The sequence below is a fragment of the Betta splendens genome, chromosome 1 (assembly GCF_900634795.4).
Source record: "Betta splendens chromosome 1, fBetSpl5.4, whole genome shotgun sequence".
Classification (NCBI taxonomy): Eukaryota; Metazoa; Chordata; class Actinopteri; order Anabantiformes; family Osphronemidae; genus Betta; species Betta splendens.
Window position 1 is genome coordinate 11,818,011 of NC_040881.3, and position 17,140 is coordinate 11,835,150.

General features: G+C 44.0%; 3 protein-coding genes across 3 annotated transcripts; all 3 read right to left on the bottom strand.

The window, feature by feature from the left end:
• Positions 1-135: 135 nt before the first annotated feature.
• nol11 (nucleolar protein 11) lies at positions 136-6,496 on the bottom strand. The gene is made up of 18 exons (XM_029134853.3): positions 6,285-6,496; positions 5,745-5,858; positions 5,188-5,244; positions 4,958-5,106; positions 4,783-4,840; positions 4,451-4,592; positions 3,785-3,991; positions 3,366-3,442; positions 2,940-3,063; positions 2,465-2,553; positions 2,166-2,231; positions 1,893-2,077; positions 1,632-1,757; positions 1,226-1,468; positions 958-1,036; positions 676-768; positions 446-553; positions 136-293 (listed from the first exon to the last, which is right to left on the bottom strand). Exons 1-18 carry the CDS (start codon positions 6,429-6,431, stop codon positions 180-182), a joined length of 2,178 nt encoding a protein of 725 aa, XP_028990686.1. The 5' UTR covers positions 6,432-6,496; the 3' UTR covers positions 136-179.
• A 373-nt stretch (positions 6,497-6,869) lies between these two features.
• LOC114848342 (beta-2-glycoprotein 1-like) lies at positions 6,870-9,998 on the bottom strand. Its single transcript, XM_029139139.1, has 8 exons — positions 9,840-9,998; positions 9,346-9,522; positions 9,142-9,238; positions 8,948-9,024; positions 8,636-8,824; positions 8,224-8,403; positions 7,276-7,473; positions 6,870-7,027 (listed from the first exon to the last, which is right to left on the bottom strand). The coding sequence occupies exons 1-8, from the start codon at positions 9,913-9,915 to the stop codon at positions 6,963-6,965; spliced, it is 1,059 nt and encodes a 352-aa protein (XP_028994972.1). The 5' UTR covers positions 9,916-9,998; the 3' UTR covers positions 6,870-6,962.
• A 152-nt stretch (positions 9,999-10,150) lies between these two features.
• On the bottom strand, positions 10,151-13,606 carry LOC114847656 (beta-2-glycoprotein 1-like). The gene is made up of 8 exons (XM_029137948.3): positions 12,401-13,606; positions 12,081-12,260; positions 11,853-11,949; positions 11,694-11,770; positions 11,419-11,604; positions 11,136-11,315; positions 10,862-11,059; positions 10,151-10,722 (listed from the first exon to the last, which is right to left on the bottom strand). The coding sequence occupies exons 1-8, from the start codon at positions 12,609-12,611 to the stop codon at positions 10,613-10,615; spliced, it is 1,239 nt and encodes a 412-aa protein (XP_028993781.1). The 5' UTR covers positions 12,612-13,606; the 3' UTR covers positions 10,151-10,612.
• Positions 13,607-17,140: the final 3,534 nt, after the last annotated feature.

The window sequence follows — 17,140 nt, forward strand, 5'->3', positions numbered from 1 at the left end:
AGTCACAGTTTGAATGGTCCCATTTTCAAACATGCCTAAAATCACAATTTAAATGCATCTGCGATAAATTCATGGTATAATAGTGACACTCATACAACTTGAGTTCTGAAAACTCTGTCAGAAATGCTGGAGGGAGACAATTTGCTCAGCGATTTATTAAAACATTTTCTGTACATAATCTAAAAAAGCTCAATGACTTCGATGGAGTACTGTCCAATGTCCTTGTTGGACTTCATCTTATTGAGCTGTTGAAGGCTGCCCTCGATCTTTCCAAGTTCAGAAACCAGTCTCACCTGACAAAACAAGAAAGCATTGTAGCAACAATTCTACTTCAGATAACTTTGCACTGATTTTTAAATATAAGTTTAAAGTCATTAAAACTTTTGCTCCACACAGCTACAGCAACATTGTTGTTTAAAAAGCAAACAAAAGAGAAGAGAGTTACCTGAGACTTAACAAAGCTGTACAGGTTGTGCAGTAAGCTTTTGGCTTTGGGAGTCATCACGAGCACTGTAAAATGAGCATCCAACACCAGGCAAACCCAGTCCATAATCTATAAACAAGTCCAAATGACAGAGGTAGAATTAGAAGCTTCCTTCCTTGTCAGCTAACAGCTAACAACAGTAAAAAGACACTTCCTGCACTAGAGTGTCGAGTGTTCACATTTAAACAGACCTGATTTAGATTTAGAGATTTTACTCCATGAGTCTGCCGGGAAGGCTCTTGGGAATATTTCTGGTACAGAAAATGTAGGTACTGAAGGAAAAGCTAAAAGAAAAATATTAACATTACACAGAGAACAAACCATTACACATGTAACATATCCATAAACTAGTGGTTGTTGCTGTTTTTTATAAAAAGAACTAAAAACAATTAAGGTTTAAATTGTATATACTATTTACACTAAGATTTATTAAAACACAGGACATTATTTGATTAGCAAAGTGTTAAACTTACAAAAACATGCTGGGAGGAGAGATCTTTCAGATGTGGGAGGAGGAAATTGTCATTGCATGCCCTCTTCAGCACCTCATTCCTTTGCAGCATGAGTTAAGATGTCATCATGTTTTATTGTTTTCGACTCAGTAATGGTTTACAGTTTATAATGGAAATAATAAGACAATAGCAAAACACCATCAGGCTCAAGAAACCGATTCAGCTGAATCTAAAAAGCTGCGTCATATAAACCGGTGAATGTGTGAGAGAATGTGCATTGGGAGGATACAATAGGACAGCCTTGTTTAATCCTACGGGACAAGTCAGCTCTGCTGGTGGAGTAGGAGTTTTCTCATCTTCTCTGCTCTGTGCACCACCCCCACTGAGGGTGTCTGAGTGGTCGCCCTCCATGAACGTAGGGCTGAAGCCATTCTGCAAACCACCCTGGCCACTATCCCTTGACATGATGGTTTCCATGAACACAACGCTGTCAGGATCTAGCGTTACTTTCTCTGCATCGACATCTGGAATACTGCAGAAGGGAGGCAAACCACACATGCATAGCAACAATTCAATGATTAAACCTCTAAGCCGAGTCTGCAATACTGTTAGCATGATATTTTAATGGGGCCTATCCTGTTACATTCGAGAGATCACAGTCATAAGTTATCATTATTTGTAAATGTTGATATTACCTGATAAAGGCCTTGAGGCAGGCACAGGTGACCACTTCAGGGATGTCAGGGAAGAACTGCAGGCACAACTGACACAGGAAATAATCCTTCCTCTCCAGAGCCAGCAGCACAAGGTCAGGACACACACTGTAGACATAATGGTAAACCATGACATTCAGCAGGATTTACATTGGTGGTGACTGAACTACTAGCCACAGTCTGGTTTAATTAAGGCATGTTTCCTTTATTAAGGTGCGAATAAAAATAATTTAAATCACTGACCTGTGGCAGAGGCACTGAGTGTGCACGAGCTGGGCCAGTGTGCTAGAACTGTAAAAGGCTGCATCAGCCAGGCTCCGGGACACAAGGGTTGATGCCAGCTGAGCTATCAACGGCTGCGTAATTTGCATGTCGAGCCTGGAGAGCAGCCCCTCGACCTCTGTCTGGACCTCTTCTGCTGGTGCCGTCTGCATTGGGAAAATTAAGGGTCAGTACAGATATGTTTGATGTAAAATGCATGTGTGTTACAAGCAAATCCATCACAACACTTTTTACCTTAACAAGCTCCAGAACTTGCTCAGCTGATAAAGTAGATGTTGACAGGGTCTTACGGCTTGTTTTCTATCAAAAGAGGAAGAATTCCACTGAATTAGAGCCTCTCCTGTGGAGGTTATATTCACAGACAGCAACAAAATAACAAACCAACAAACAATCATAAAAAAGTCGTTTGAAAACAAAATAAAGAACTAAGGTAACAATATTATCGCAGATATTTTACGTATGACTATCAACCACATGGTTAAATAAATAATCAGTGTGTTTGGGACATTTGCCACTTTGCTTTAAAAACACACCGTTCTCCTAGTTTCCATTGCTTTTGACGGTTGAGCTTCTCCGTGCAGGATGTTGTTCCAAGATGGCACCATAAGTAGAGGTTTGGATTCTAACAGAACAAATACATATAAAAATACTGAGTACATGCATAAATCTGCCATGTAGAACAGTGAACATAATAAGTGTAGACAGCTAAATATACACAGTACACAGGCAAACATCAAGACACTGGATTTTTACACTGAAGTGGAAAAGTAAAAAAAAAAAAAAAACAGCTCAACACGAGAACTGGATAAACCAGCCAACACATTAAACTTAAACTCATCAGTCTGTGATTTTAAAGAGTTAGGATCCAGTGAGATATATGCAGTACAGAACACAGACCCAGAGCTCATGAGAAGATGACAGATGGCTGCCATATACCATCAGTGAAGAATGAAGGTTTGAAATGTGAGGACATTATGACCTGACCACTATAACACTGTTTTAGCTCACCTTCGGTCTGGATTTGTCTTAGTTTCCCCAACGCAGAGGCCAATGAAGATTTAGGGCACTCGTATGGAATAACAGAGAGGGTTTTTGCATGTGGAATTAATAACTTGTTGGAATAAGTCCAAAGCTAAATGAGAAAGAAAACAGAGTGCAAAGTTAAATGAATGGTAGAAGTTAAAGATATTATTAAAAGACAGATCTATCTGTGCCTCAGTTTTAAGATTGTAAACTGCCATATAGTTGTGAGGAGGGACAGCGAGCCCTGTCACAGTGGAGAGCAGACACACTGTTCTACCAAAGTCATACAGTCCTCCATCAGCACACAGCAGCTGGAAGGACAGGGAACCTTGGCCTGCAGCAATAACAACTACCATCACGATATCTAACAACTTGTTGGGTTCTCAGCATCCAATACAAACAAAATCTTACCTGCCCATAGATTTTACCCCCCATCTCTTTTCCTGCCTGAAGTGTCTGGAAGTTGGTATTCCATATGCAAAGAAAGTCTGAAAAAACAATGTAATCAATGAAGACACCAATTATACGGGAGTCACATAGCTACAAGTCATTGTTTGAACCCACTTAATGTAACCCTGGATGCACATCAAACAAGTATCTATAATCTACAAGGTACTTTCTGTTGCAGCAAATAAAGATATGAAGGCCAAAAACAAAGCCCAGGCCTGAAGAACATTTCATAGCACACACTTTTGTGTTGCCTGTGATTTTACAGAGATAAAATATTTATACTGTATTTCATATAGTTAGAATATCTGAACACATGAATATCCGACATTTAGAGCTATAGTGGTCTTCATTTGAGGAGGTCTTATTAAAATGTTGATTACCGTTACCAGCTCCGGCAGAGGGGTGGGGAACTCCCACCACAGCTACATGGGCTTCATCCAGGAGCAGGGCTGACGCCGTCTCTAGACGGCCCTCACCAACAGGAAGGGTCAGCAACAGCTTCCTGGGCAGCGGAACAGCCTGGGCCCCTTCATCAGCCCCCAGGCCCTGTACAGAGACTACACTCTGGTACACACAGCCGTTAGGGTCTGGATGGCACAAAAAGATTGACATACAAAGAGACCGGAGGGAATTACTAAAACTATTATTCAGCTCATCATGATATATAACTAGATCACAAACAGAATAATTACAAAGTACATCAGTATTATAGAACAGTATGTTTTATTCTGTAAACTAAATGTACAGGACAGCAAAACATCTGTGCCAGATGTTTTACCAGATTAAAAACAGAAAAGTGTTGCAGCTGCTGTTGAACGTCACACATTTGTAAAATGATTACTTATTCTTAAATCACTTTAATGTATCTACTAAGTTGCTTTTGAATATTTGTCTCATTATTGACTACTGCCTGTCAATGAAAAAGAAAATAACCAGCATGTAGCAGATTTATTCACCAACTCTGTCTGTGACACAGACAGTAATGTGTGTCACTCATTTGAGCCTCTGTTCCAGAAATCAATGACTTGTAAGAAACGCATACTTACAAAGATAAAGCAGGCGGATGTGTTTGTCTCTGTAGGATGCAGAGAAGCTGAGTGGAGAGAGTCCAGGCTCCTCTTTCTCTAGCCTGTAGCTCTGTAGGGTGTTAGGATTCAGTCTCTGCAGGTAGAGAAAATGATCTCCTTTCTGTGGAAACAAAGGCACAGCCATTCAGCTCAAAGCGCCATTCAGAAATACAAAGAGAGATCATTTTGACGCACATGTCCATAGAGGTATTGTTACAAATGATGAATTAAGTAATGCCATGGCAGAAACATACATACATATGAAAACTGTGACAGCTTCAAAGCTTAGGTAAAATGCATAACTGGGTTACCTGTTCAGTTGTGAACATGACAAACTGCTGAGTCTCTGCCATTACACTGATGCTCCACCTAACAACAAAAATATATATATTTATTTTATATTTGGACAGGATTTTATAATCTGAATGTCACTTCTATCCTGAACTACAAGACAAGTGATATGCTGTGTTACTCAGCAGTACTGACCTTATGACCTCGTCTTGATGTAGGACTTCCTCTATGGGCTGCTGTGGTGCAGAGAGCAGCGAGTCCAGCAGTCTCACAGCTCCTCTTTGGAACAAGACCACAGGCTCTGCTCCATGTACACAAAGCACCCGGGAGACATCTGCCGAGACCTGCAGCAAAGGTGAAGTAGAATGAAAATGATCACATGGAGCAGATGTTCTTTTGCATGTAGTATGCCTCATGACACTTACAGTGGCTTTAAAGGCTTTATCCAGGACGACATCGTGTTCCTTCCAAATTCTGATCACCTTAAAAACAACAAGGCAAGAATGGGGCTATTATATTGGAACACAAACGTTCAAAAACACAACTAAAACGTAGTTTTATTTCTAAAGTTCTAGTACTCATATCATCTTGTACTCTCATTCCTCCACACACACACACGTACGTATGCATGTATACACATAACCACTCACACCTACAGACAATTTAGATTCTGCAGTCAACTTAAGTGCAGGGTTTTGGACCTTGGAGAGGAAATCCACATAGAAAGAGAACAAGCAAACTCCACTGAGAAAGGCACATGGAACCGTTTTGCTGTGAAGCATGAGTGCAAACCACTACACCCCTGTGACGTGCATTATAGTAGTCACACCTCTAGTAAATCAGGGAGACGATATAAATAATGAAACCAATCATGTAAACGCACTATACTTATGCAAAATTCAACTTCACAAACTGTTTTATAGTTGTTGTCAGTGAGGATCTGTAAGGCTACAGAAAACACAGATCACCAGAGGAATCCTACCTTGTTGTCGCAGACTGCTACGTATTCCTTAGTCTGTGGGTTGTAGACAGCTGGACAGGTCAGAGTTTGGCCTTGTTTGACGGTCCAGCTGCCCAGCGCTCTCTGGTCCGACACCTGTCAGAACCACAAAGAGGAGAAACGTTAAACGTCATCACTTTGTCTAAGAAGGCGCTAATCACACAACAGGTTCTCCTTTTATCCAACACGCTGTCCAATGTTAAGTTAATAACAAAATCAAGATCCAAAACAAACCTAAGCAGAACCTCTGGCGGCGTCACACAATGGCTACTGTAAACACTTTTGTACGAGCGTTTGCTTGCACTACAGTATAAAGCTAACTCCAAGCTGCTGCTGTCGATGTTAAACGAGCGGAGACAGGGAACTACGAAGGTTAACGTACAAATCAAACATGTGGTATTGTATTGTCTTGTCTATGGCTTTTGTTACTACAGTCGAAGGAAGACGAGGACGCAAACACGAGTCACACACTTCGCAGAGGTGAGTTAGGCCAGACTCCTAGAAACGGACACTACGACTTGCCTTATGTAACGTGACAGATCTGCCTGAATCCGTGACAAGGACATGGTCGCTATCTCTCTCCTCTTCGATCCCTCTTATGCCCGAATTTGCAAGATTTTGAGACGGTACGAGTCCACACAACGTGTATCCCTCATACAGCGCAGCCATGCTGGACGAGAAGAAGGCACAACTCGTCGGGTCTCGCGAGAGTAGGCTTCTACTAACCGGAAACACGAGACCGAGGGGGCAGCAAAGCATTTCAACATGCCGAAGTACTGATGTTCACCCTTCAGGACAGTAGGTGGCAGTAAGACACCACGAGGTGGTTGCTAACCGCCAATTTCAGAAGAAGAAGAAGAAGAAGAAGAAGAAGAAGAAGAAGAAGAAGAAAAGCCCGCCCCGTACATTTTAACATCCAGCCTTAAGTTTCTAGCATTAGTTGTGTTTAATTAGTTTAGCTGAATAATATGCTTCGAAAGCAATTCTCATCACTAACTATTTAATATTTTCATTCATTTATATCCCATATGTGCTGGCATACAGAAAGACCTAGGTACCAGTATGTGAGTTTGAATTTACATTGAATGCACACAGAGCAAAACAACATGTGTCAAACCATATTCTTTAATTTGGGAGAACAGATCCAAACACACTTCCTGAATAGTGGAGTACAGATGTGATCTGCTGCTTTGCTGCTGTTCAGCATGCCTGGATTTCCGATGGAAGTGAACCGGATTTGAGCGTATAATTAACAGCGCTGGGCTCTAGAGACACAGACAAACAGAAATGCACAAAGCAGGTTAGCGCAGTAACACTACAACACTTCCTTGACAATTTAAGGTAACTCTGAGGATGGTGTTTCTTTGCACACACTGACTGTGAGCAAAAACGATAATGTCAGACATACACTAATAAAATAAAATAATATAGTGTGAAAGTCAATGCATGTTAGTCAAAAACGTATTGGACTGATGTTGCATAATATCATGCTTCTTTGTTAAATAAACCTTACCCTTAAAGCACGGTGGTATGGTAATGTTTCCATCTATGCACTGAGTTGGTACAGCATAACCACAGCTCCTGACTGTATCTTTGCAGTAGACTGACACAGTTTCCCTGTGTAAAACTCGGTTTGGGTTAAAATCTTCAATCCAGACTTTTTTTTCATTGTATAATATCCTTCCTCTTGCTATGTCCACGCTGCAAGGAGCTAAAATTTACGATGAAAAAACAACATTACAAATACTAATATAACATTGGGCAAAAATCAAATATTCTATTTTAACACATGTTTCAGCATAATCTTCAAAAACATTGAACTTTTGTTGCACATGGTACAAGTACATGTACAAAGGTGAAAATATTATAATAATAATAATATTTATAAAACTGGCAAGAACTGGTAAAAGGCTAAGTCAGGATGGATAGAACAATGAAGACAAACAAAACATTTCACTCTCATGTCATCTTCCAAAAAGTTTTTAAGGACCCACTGGAGGTATCTAGAACTGATGGTCCTATTGAGCTGCTGATATTCTGACAGTGGGAGGGACAATGCAATTTGGTTCCTCCTCAGTGGTGTTGAATTGTCTGGACAGGACATCACATCTGCAACTCTTTACAAGGCCTGTAATTTTATTATTGCAGATTTTGTGATCTGAGTACAATGATCTTTGAGCTTTCAGAGCCAGGAGGTCCATCGCTGGTGTCGTAGTTTAAAATGAGAAAGCACAGGAATGACTCGTTTGGCCTCTCATTTTAACTTTGACTGCTTTGATGGTTTGGTCCAGTAAGTATTACTTCATACTGAGTAAAAAAATAGAAAAATAGAGGCAACCTCGGTATGCAGGTAACCAGGAAATGGACAGCAGAGTAAGAAGGTGAGAGAAAAACACAAAGTCACAACTGTGGCAAAAGAAAAAAAAAAGTTGTGTGATGTAAAATGAATTGTGGGACTCGCCTTTGCAGGATGGCTTTTCAGACCACTCTCCATTCTCCTGACAGACAACCTGCATACTTCCTTCCAGTACGTAGTGTCCATGGCAGCCATACTTGACCGCTTCCATGAAGTCATATTCTCGATCTTCATCACTGGACACGAAACCATTGTCAATATTTTTCGGTGGAGGGCAAGTCACCACTGCAAAACAAGTTCATTCATATGAAAGACTGTAAGCATACTTTATAGCCTGCTTCTACTTGTCACTTAAGAAAGCCCCTGAAGTAAAAATGTAAAAATGTCATTTATAATATCGCTATAATCTGAGACCTCATAGCAGGATGTCACAGTCACTGAGCAAACCTGGTCTCTACATCTGCGTGTCTGAAACCAAAACCAGCATAAGGCCTTAAGAGAATAAAATCTGGAGTACCTCTGCATGTAGGCATCGCTGTCCAGGTGCCACTAGCTGTGCATTTAGTTCTTGGGTTGCCAGTGACTACGTACGGAGGCAGGCACCTGTACGTCCCTGTGACGCCGTAATCAGTGCTGCTTCCTCTGATCCTCCTGTCATAAATGATCATCCCATATTCTGGGATTGGAGCCGGACCACAGGACACCGCTATGATAGAACAATCCATGGTCACTAATAAAGTACAGCCAGTCTTGTTTCATGCAAACTGTTTACCTGGCATGCATTGTTGGCTAACATGCTGTTAGCTACTGGACACGGTGGGTGACATACCTGTGCACTCTGGTACCGGTGAACTCCATGTTCCATTGGCTTGGCACACAGCAGAGCTGGCTCCAGTCATGATGTACCTGTGTGGAGGACCGTCAGTTCATGCTCATGCTTGTTAAATCACTTACTGTGCCGATTACAGAGTTTGGGTACGTCAAATAGGTTATATAAAAATATAAAAAGATGTGTTTGTCTACCCTTCATGACAAGTGTAGTTAATCACACTCTGGTATGTTGTATCCTCGTACTCCAGAGCTCCATTGGATAGTACATCAGGGTACGGGCACAATTTAGCTGCACAGTGAAGAAGTGTACAAACAGAAAGTTACCTATAAAGAATGACGCAAAAGGACTGTTTATTGGAGTATATAATATATAATTCTTTACTGATGGAAACCTACGCAGGCACTTTAATTTGGTTTTCGTCCATTGCCCCCTTGCGGCGCAGACAATGTTCCGAGGTCCAGACAGAGGAGTGTATCCCTGCTTACAGGACAGCACCAACTCCTCCCCAGGGTTAAAGTACCTCTGGATCCCATCCATCTCTATGTTGTCAAACAGTTCTGGCCTAGAACACACTTCAACGCACAATGATTGCACACAATTACATGAAGACTTTTAAAGCCAATCAAATATATGAATAGTCGCAGTACATTAGAATTTACAGGCAAATGCATTTTTTGGTTTTATGTGGAACCAGTATCAATGTGAAAATGCTAATCAACACAAATAAATAAAACTGAGCCACAAATCACACTGCAACAACAGGAAGACAACAAATAATACGAAATAATTACTGCTTAGCTACAAAACTAAACACAGTCTGTACAAAGCTGGCATTTATGAGATAAGACTGAAGTTAAGTTTTAAATATAAAGCAGTTAAAAGCAAATACCATTGTCCTGTTGGGATGTGGCAGTGATAAAAAACACAAAGGCACACAGCAGAAATGAAGTCAGCTCGCGATCCATCGCAGCCTGTCCTCAGTGCTTTAGTGTCTTCTCCGCCTCAAAGCTGAGTCTTTTTTAACTTGGCCACTGTTGTTTGTGTTTCTCTAACAGTAAACAGATAAGGGCAGCGTGGGACCTTTTACTGGAAGCTGGGAACTCCCAAAGTGGACACTTGTTGTTGTGAAGCAGCCCAAAAACATTTTAGATATTATATAGATATATAAAAAATTACAAATAAACTAAAATAAGAACAAATCTCATAAATGTGTTTAATAAGACAGGGGTTCGTCACAATGACCTAGAAACATAGAACATCTCTCAGCCACATGTGGTCGTGTACCTGGACCACATGCACCGTTATTAAAGGGAAAATACAAATGGAAAATGTACAATTTTAAAAATGCATAATGGCCAAATACACCGCCATCTTGGAGACAGCAACCGGGAACTTCTCCTGCTCCTCTCTAGATGTCCCACTTTTAAATGTCTATTGCAAATGTTTTTCTGTCGAAACAGCTATGCAGTGTAGGAACAGACGCCACAACAGTAATGAAAACATCTTTTCAGTTTTTCACAAATGGCTGGTATTTATTCTCATTTAAAATGGAAACAAATGAGGAATGCCATCTGCCTTAGAGCACAACTGTTAATTATTAACTATTAATCATTTGCAACGTCCAGCCGGCATTCGACGTGTTCCAGCTCATCTCGTGTGATGCTACGAAGGCCTTGGAGAGCGTGTGGCGCTCGCAGGGGGTGAAGCAGCGCACATTTCGATTTCTGATGGAAGGCTTTTTGGCTTTAATGCATACTCCATCTTGCTGGGTTCTAAAAGCAGGAAGGCAGAAGCGGATATGGAACCTTTATCATAAAATACGTCTGACCATATGGGAACATAAGCTTTTCTCTCAAACTGTCATTTTTTACAGTGGGATAATATTTAATATTAGCTCAAAGTGGAACTCACCCTCAAAGCATTCTGGGATGGGGAGTGATCCATCATTACAGACGCTGGCCACAGGGTAGCCACACCTCTCGGCTTTGTTCAGACAGTAGAAGACAACCGGCTCCCCGTGAAGGACTCTGTTGGGTTTCAGGTCTGCAATCCAGAGCTTCCTGGCATTGTAGAAGATGCGGCCTCTTTTTATTCCCACTGTGCAGGGAGCTGAGTGGGAAAAAGCACAGTTAACTCTCACCTTTGCAATGTTGACAAACCTGTTTTTTCAATGAATTTGACTCACCTCTGCAGACTGGTTTGGACGACCAGTTTCCTGTGTTTTGACACTGCATCTCGGCCTCGCCTTCCATAACATAGTGCTCATTGCAGGCGTATTTGACCTTCTCTCTGTAGCCATGTTGCCTCATGACGGCAAAGGTGATGACGCCATTTGGCAAACCTGTTGGAATGGGGCAGCTCACCTCTGGGGAGATCAAACCAATTAACCAGGTCAACACGTTTTTCAGAACAACCAAAAGAAGCCTCCTCTTTAAAGCTGTCGCTGCAGTGGAACGTATCGGTGTCACCTCGGCACACCGGGGCTCCAGTCGTGCTTCCATCAGCCAGACAGGATCCCCTTTCATAACTGGGAGCTTTAGGTGGGTTACACTCATAGCTCCAGGTCTGTCCGTAAATAGTGGTGGTCCCAGTAAAGGTTCTGTCATGGACAACCCTCCCGTCGTTGGGCGGCTTGGGCAGAGGACAGGTCACAGCTGTGTGGAGAACATGACTTTAACAGTACAGCCTTACTTCCTGTACAGCGGATACTGGTGCACACTGGTACAGTCACTTCCTCCGATACCTTTGCAGAGAGGCGGAGGATTGCTCCAGGTGCCGTCGTGCAAGCATGTGCTCACGTTGGCTCCTTGCATCACGTACCTGAGGAGCAGAAGGTTAGCCTGGCGTCAGATGTCACACTAACACATGGAAGAACAGGTAACGGCTGCAAAAGTGACTTTACCCAGCATCACACGTGAAGTTCAGCACACTCTTGAACGGAGCCTCTGTCCTTCCCAGGGCTAATGGCTGCAGGAGTCTCGGTATCGGGCACATCTTAGCTATAAGCATGTATGACAATATGATTTACACGTCTCATTGGTGAAACATGAGCGTATGAATCAGGATTGAACAGCAGTATACGAAGAAAACATATAATTAATAAGAGGCCCCCTATGTATTCATAACTCACGGGAACAGGCCAAGTTGGACCGTGTCCACTCCCCCGCGGCGGTGCATGTTATCCGCTGAGGGGTCGCTGTGGAAGGCGAGTACCCCTGTTCACACGCAAGGGTCACCTCTTCTGCCACCTCGTACACGCGCTTCAGAGCGGACGCGTCGACCCCGTCAGTCACAGGTGGGCGGCCACACACTGGTTATTGGAGGCACCATTGGAAACATATAAATAGAGAGCAAGAGTTGCAATGTTGCAGCTTATTGAGACTTTTAACAGCTTGGAATGCATGAGATGCTCAAACACAAGGAGATCCATTGCGTGTGTGCTTATTTTACCTTTCGTTGACGTTACAGTTGAGAATAAAGCCACTTGGCAGAAGAGTACAAAAGCCAAAGTTGGAGCCATCATCTTGGCAGTGAAGCCTTCTTTCAGTGGGGATGGAGTCAGCTCAAAGACCGCTGGGTAATCATCTCCCTGAAAGCCCGCGCCAATCACATGCCACTGGAAGCTCCTATTGATTAGGCTCAAAGGTCTGAGCTTCTGCATGTTTACCGGGAGTTGATCAATAACCTTGATTCTGTGCCAGAGCCCTCCTGGAATGATTGATATTCATGACTGATAAAAAGAAGAGATGCACAGAATACAAACACATTCAGCACTTGAATAACAGAGCTTAAAACATTTACCGTCACTGCTCTAGTTCATATAATGCAACAGAAAAAACACGTTAGGCTACAGTGTGTGCCCTCTGCCATAGGGCTTGGGGATTATAGGAGCAATCAGCATTCAAGCGATATACAGTAGTCCCATTTTTTCAAAGGATAAAGCCTCAGAGCCACAAAAATGAAATCTAACTGGGTCAAATGATTTGACATAGTGTGTGTCCTTCACAGGGGCGGATAAACGGCATTATGCAAAAGTCTCATTTCTTTGTTATATGTTGGTCTGAACAGAATATCTGGATTTGATTTCACATAAGATGGAGAGAATTTGTCGGGCCAACCTGCAGGTTGGTGACCCTTTGGGAACAAAAGTTGATTCAGTTATACAAGCAAGTCCAAATATTTGGCAAGGGCTGTGAAAAATCATTTCAAATGTGAAGCTTCCAGTTAAATAAAACACGAGCTGCTGAGATGTGAGTAGGAAATGATTCCATCATAGTCAAAAGGCGATCAAACAAATACAACAAATGATCTTTAAGGACAATTTGTTAAACTAAATGAACCACATTATCAGAGACAAGCGCTGCAATCTTGATTGTAAACGTGCATTAATAATCTATGAGGCAATCAGCCTGTTTGTGCTTAATAAATAATAACTGATTGCATACTGTGACATTGTGGCTGGAGGCATTAGCTAAGACGCTGTGTGATACATTTAATAGTTCATAGCATGAATAAAAAAAAATCACAATTTTCTTTTATTTCTAAATGGTGGGAAACATTTACAACTGAAAATGGCACACAAAGCTAAAGTCACCCAGATAAGCTACTACAGAGCATGTTTACAATTTCGGCGCTTGAACGCGCAATGCGCACATTATCCGCAAGGTGGCGCCTCCACCCTATATTCTTTTTTTTTTTTTTTACTTTTTTTTTTTTTTTTTTTTTTTTTTTTTTTTTTTTTTTGTTCTGTCCAGCAGTTAAGCAAGCAGCATATATTACGCTGAATGCCATATTGTGATGGACAGCTTTGCTTTAACAAGAAGAGTATATATAGAATATATATACTCTTCCTGATTTATGGTTTATTTAATGGTTTATTTAGCTAATCCAAAATGTGTGTGATGTTGCTGTGTTGGTGGACAGGTTAGGTTTCTGCTTTAGGGTGTGTATGCGGGAGGGTGGGGGGGAGGGGGGGGTAAGGGGTGCAACCAGCTGCTGAAACCAAGCAAATCTGTTAAGTAAACAATCGGAGCAAAAAAAAAAAATAAAATAAATAAAATAAATAAGAAGCATGGATGTACCTTAGGCTAACACATTCATAACTAAACAATTTTTGTGCTGTGGTTTACCTTGGAGATTAATACTAATACCAATAATAGTGCTAAGGTATGTGCACATACTAATACAAACATATACATACAATATACATACATATGTGCATTATTATACATATCCCATACTACTTAATAAAAGTCATGACATACAACACCACAAATTCCATATTCACACATTGTTCATGTTGGTAGTGATAAGTATCAATAATACTTACAGTTGGATTTGGAAAGTGTCCCACTACAAGGTTAGTAAGGCTGTAGCTTAACATTATTCACCCAAAGGGTGAGGCAGACGTTGGTGCATGAACAATGCCACTTGTGGAAGCCAGGGTGATGTGAGGGGCTCCACCACTACGCCCATCCAGCAAGCAGAGGAAGGAATCCTAGCAGCCAGGGAGCACACACACCTTCAGTTCCAGGAGGGCAGGTGTTGCGACCCAAGCCGCCCACACAGAGCCCCCCAGGCAGAGCTGCAGCAGCCACAGAGACAGCACCCGAGGCCAGAGTGGGCCACCGTGGGTCAACGCTGTCCGCCCCATGAGAACCAGGGGCAAAACACTCCCCCCGGCGGGAGGGTCGGCCTGAAAGAGTAGAGCCCGAGGACCCACGGTCCGTAGGGAGCCCGCCAGAAGATGCCCCCGCGCCCAGAGTGGGGCCCGCCCCCAGTCCACCACCCCCACACGGGCGGAGCGGGGCCTACCCTATCGGCCCGACCTCATCCCCTGGCGCTACAGCGGCCTGCAGCACAAGGCCAGCAATTGGTGGGGTCAGCAGAAAAGAGACCACCCAGGCAGACGATCATCGTACCCCGGGTGAAAAACCGGACCCCCCACACTTCAACCGCACCACACGCATACCAACTCACACAAACACAGATGCACATGTGCAACACACATCATCACATCAACACACACACACACCATAGACTCTCTCACAACAAACTAGTCAATCATACGTGAACCAATGCACTCTCAGATACATTCTCCCACCCACACCATTCGCTTGATCACATTCGTGGGGAGGGTAGGTCTCCGGCCTGCCGTCCATGTGGCCCCAGGCAGGGACCGCAGCTCCTCCCGAGCCCCGACCGACCCCCCCCCAACCCGGAGGAGGCAGAGGGCAGCAGAAAAAGGCACCCCAGAACCCTGCAACCCAGCTTGGACGTGAGTGTGTGGAACTAAAGTGCACTGAAGGTGGGTGACACCTCCAGGAGCACAACCGCTGGCTGACGGTGTGTCCCCCGGACAGTGCCCCCCCGCGCCCTAAATGTCTTTTTGCAGTTAAAACTGGGTGGTGATCTCTCCATCAGGGCCAGTGGCCGAGGCCACAACTGGCCTCAGCCCCAAGCCCCAGTGAAAGAGCCCACCCCCGGCCCTAAATGTATGTGTATGTAGCTAAGTATGAGGAACTTTAGGAGATACCCAATTCTCCGGGGGGTCCAGCAGACAGAGCCATCAATGGGAAGTCTACTGGCCCTCCCGGAAGGAGCCCCCAGATTCCTGGACAAGTGTGTATGACTAATGCAATTAAAACTGCAGAGCATCCCACTTGGAAGGGACGGAACCACTTCCCAGTAGCCCTGGTCCCTCCATCAGCAGGACGCCCCTTGCAGACCTAAGTGGATGAATGCGGAGAAATGTAGTTGGGAAGCAGAGCTCCAGGGTCCGCAGAGCCAGGTTCCCGACTGGCTCTGCTACCTATCCCACCACCCCCCACAACCCCCAGCCACGAAGGGACAGCCGAGACCCAGGGACCGCAGTACTACTGCCCAGGCGCCACACGCAGCACAGCCAGAGCCATCCTCACCCTTCTTTCACACTTACCCATTCTCTCGCTCAAGTATGCCCATGCTCGCCCCGTGTAGTGTGACACTCAAACCCACACACATACTCTGCGGTTGTGCATTGAGGGCCAGCTTCCGCCCAGGGCCCAATGAAGGTTCTAGCCTGAGTAGTCCGCCAACCCCCCCTGCAACAGGCCCGAGCAGTTACCAGAGGGCGTCGGACCGCTAGGGCAGGCAGCGCCCCACCCGAGCAGGGGCAGCGCCCCAGGGGAGAGACACCCCTCCGGGCACAGGCAGGCACCCCCAGAGGGAGTCCCCCGGACGCAGGTTACCCAGGTCTCCACCCCCAGGTCCGCCCCCGCACACCGGCAGGGAGGCCCGCCTCCGGCTCTCCGGAGACAGGCACACGCCAACCCTCAAAATGGTCCCACCCCGGCACAGGGCCGCCGGTCCCAGCAGCCACCACACCCCCGCCGCAGGGGACCCCTGCGGCCAGCCCTGAGTCCACCAACCCGTTGTCCCGGTTCTTTAGGCAGGCAGGCACCACCAACCACCAGTCACCCCCCCACCACTGTGCCAGACATGACGCAGCACCCGAGCCCCACGCATCCTTACCTGGAAATGGAATCAATCAGAGTATAGTTTTGGTCATTGATTTGATGAAGCAGACAATGTGTCTAGGGTGGTGTAATCTAACAAGCTGTTCAAGTACTGAGTGATAATTAATTTTGTTTTTGTTTCCAGTACATGAGGATTTCTTTGCGACACAGAGGGCAGAAAGGAGTGTGTGTGATGAGTTTGTCTCTAGATCAAGCCCACTTAGATCTCCTAGAAGACAAAGTGCAGGGGCTGCTGGGATTGGACAGCTTAACTGGGTTGACAGGTGTTCACATACTCTTTGCCAAAATTGCTGCACAGGTGAGCATGACCAGAATGCATGTAGGAATCTATCTGCTGTGTTATCTGTACAGTGAGGGCAAATATTTGAGTTTGTGAGACCCATTTGGAACATCCTTTGTCCTGTATAGTGAGTTCTATGAAGAATTTTGTATTGTATTAGTTGTAAATTTGTATTTTTTGTCATTCTGAATAAATTAGAACATATGTTATTCCAGAATGTGTAATTAGTGGTGATATTGAGATCAGCTTCCCATTTAGAGATCGGAAGGCTCACTGTCTGGTCTACATTGGAAATTAAGATATAGATTTTGGATACTGTCCTTTTCCCTGATATATCAATAAATCGCTCTATTACTGGTGGTGGTTGCATGTGGATGGCAGTATTCTTACTTT

What these genes read in the sequence shown, in the direction of transcription:
- nol11 (XM_029134853.3), bottom strand. Translation starts at nt 6,431, where the DNA reads ATGGCTGCGCTGTATGAGGGATACACGTTGTGTGGACTCGTACCGTCT. An exon ending in AATCTCTAAATCTAAATCAG is followed by an intron (nt 554 to 675) that starts GTCTGTTTAAAT and finishes ACTTGTTTATAG; the next exon opens with ATTATGGACTGGGTTTGCCT. An exon ending in ACAGCTTTGTTAAGTCTCAG is followed by an intron (nt 294 to 445) that starts GTAACTCTCTTC and finishes TTGTTTTGTCAG; the next exon opens with GTGAGACTGGTTTCTGAACT.
- LOC114848342 (XM_029139139.1), bottom strand. Translation starts at nt 9,915, where the DNA reads ATGGATCGCGAGCTGACTTCATTTCTGCTGTGTGCCTTTGTGTTTTTT. An exon ending in AACCAAATTAAAGTGCCTGC is followed by an intron (nt 9,239 to 9,345) that starts GTAGGTTTCCAT and finishes TTCACTGTGCAG; the next exon opens with CTAAATTGTGCCCGTACCCT. An exon ending in ACCGGTACCAGAGTGCACAG is followed by an intron (nt 8,825 to 8,947) that starts GTATGTCACCCA and finishes GTTCTATCATAG; the next exon opens with CGGTGTCCTGTGGTCCGGCT.
- LOC114847656 (XM_029137948.3), bottom strand. Translation starts at nt 12,611, where the DNA reads ATGCAGAAGCTCAGACCTTTGAGCCTAATCAATAGGAGCTTCCAGTGG. An exon ending in TGGAGCCCCGGTGTGCCGAG is followed by an intron (nt 11,316 to 11,418) that starts GTGACACCGATA and finishes TGATCTCCCCAG; the next exon opens with AGGTGAGCTGCCCCATTCCA. An exon ending in GTCCAAACCAGTCTGCAGAG is followed by an intron (nt 11,060 to 11,135) that starts GTGAGTCAAATT and finishes TTTCCCACTCAG; the next exon opens with CTCCCTGCACAGTGGGAATA.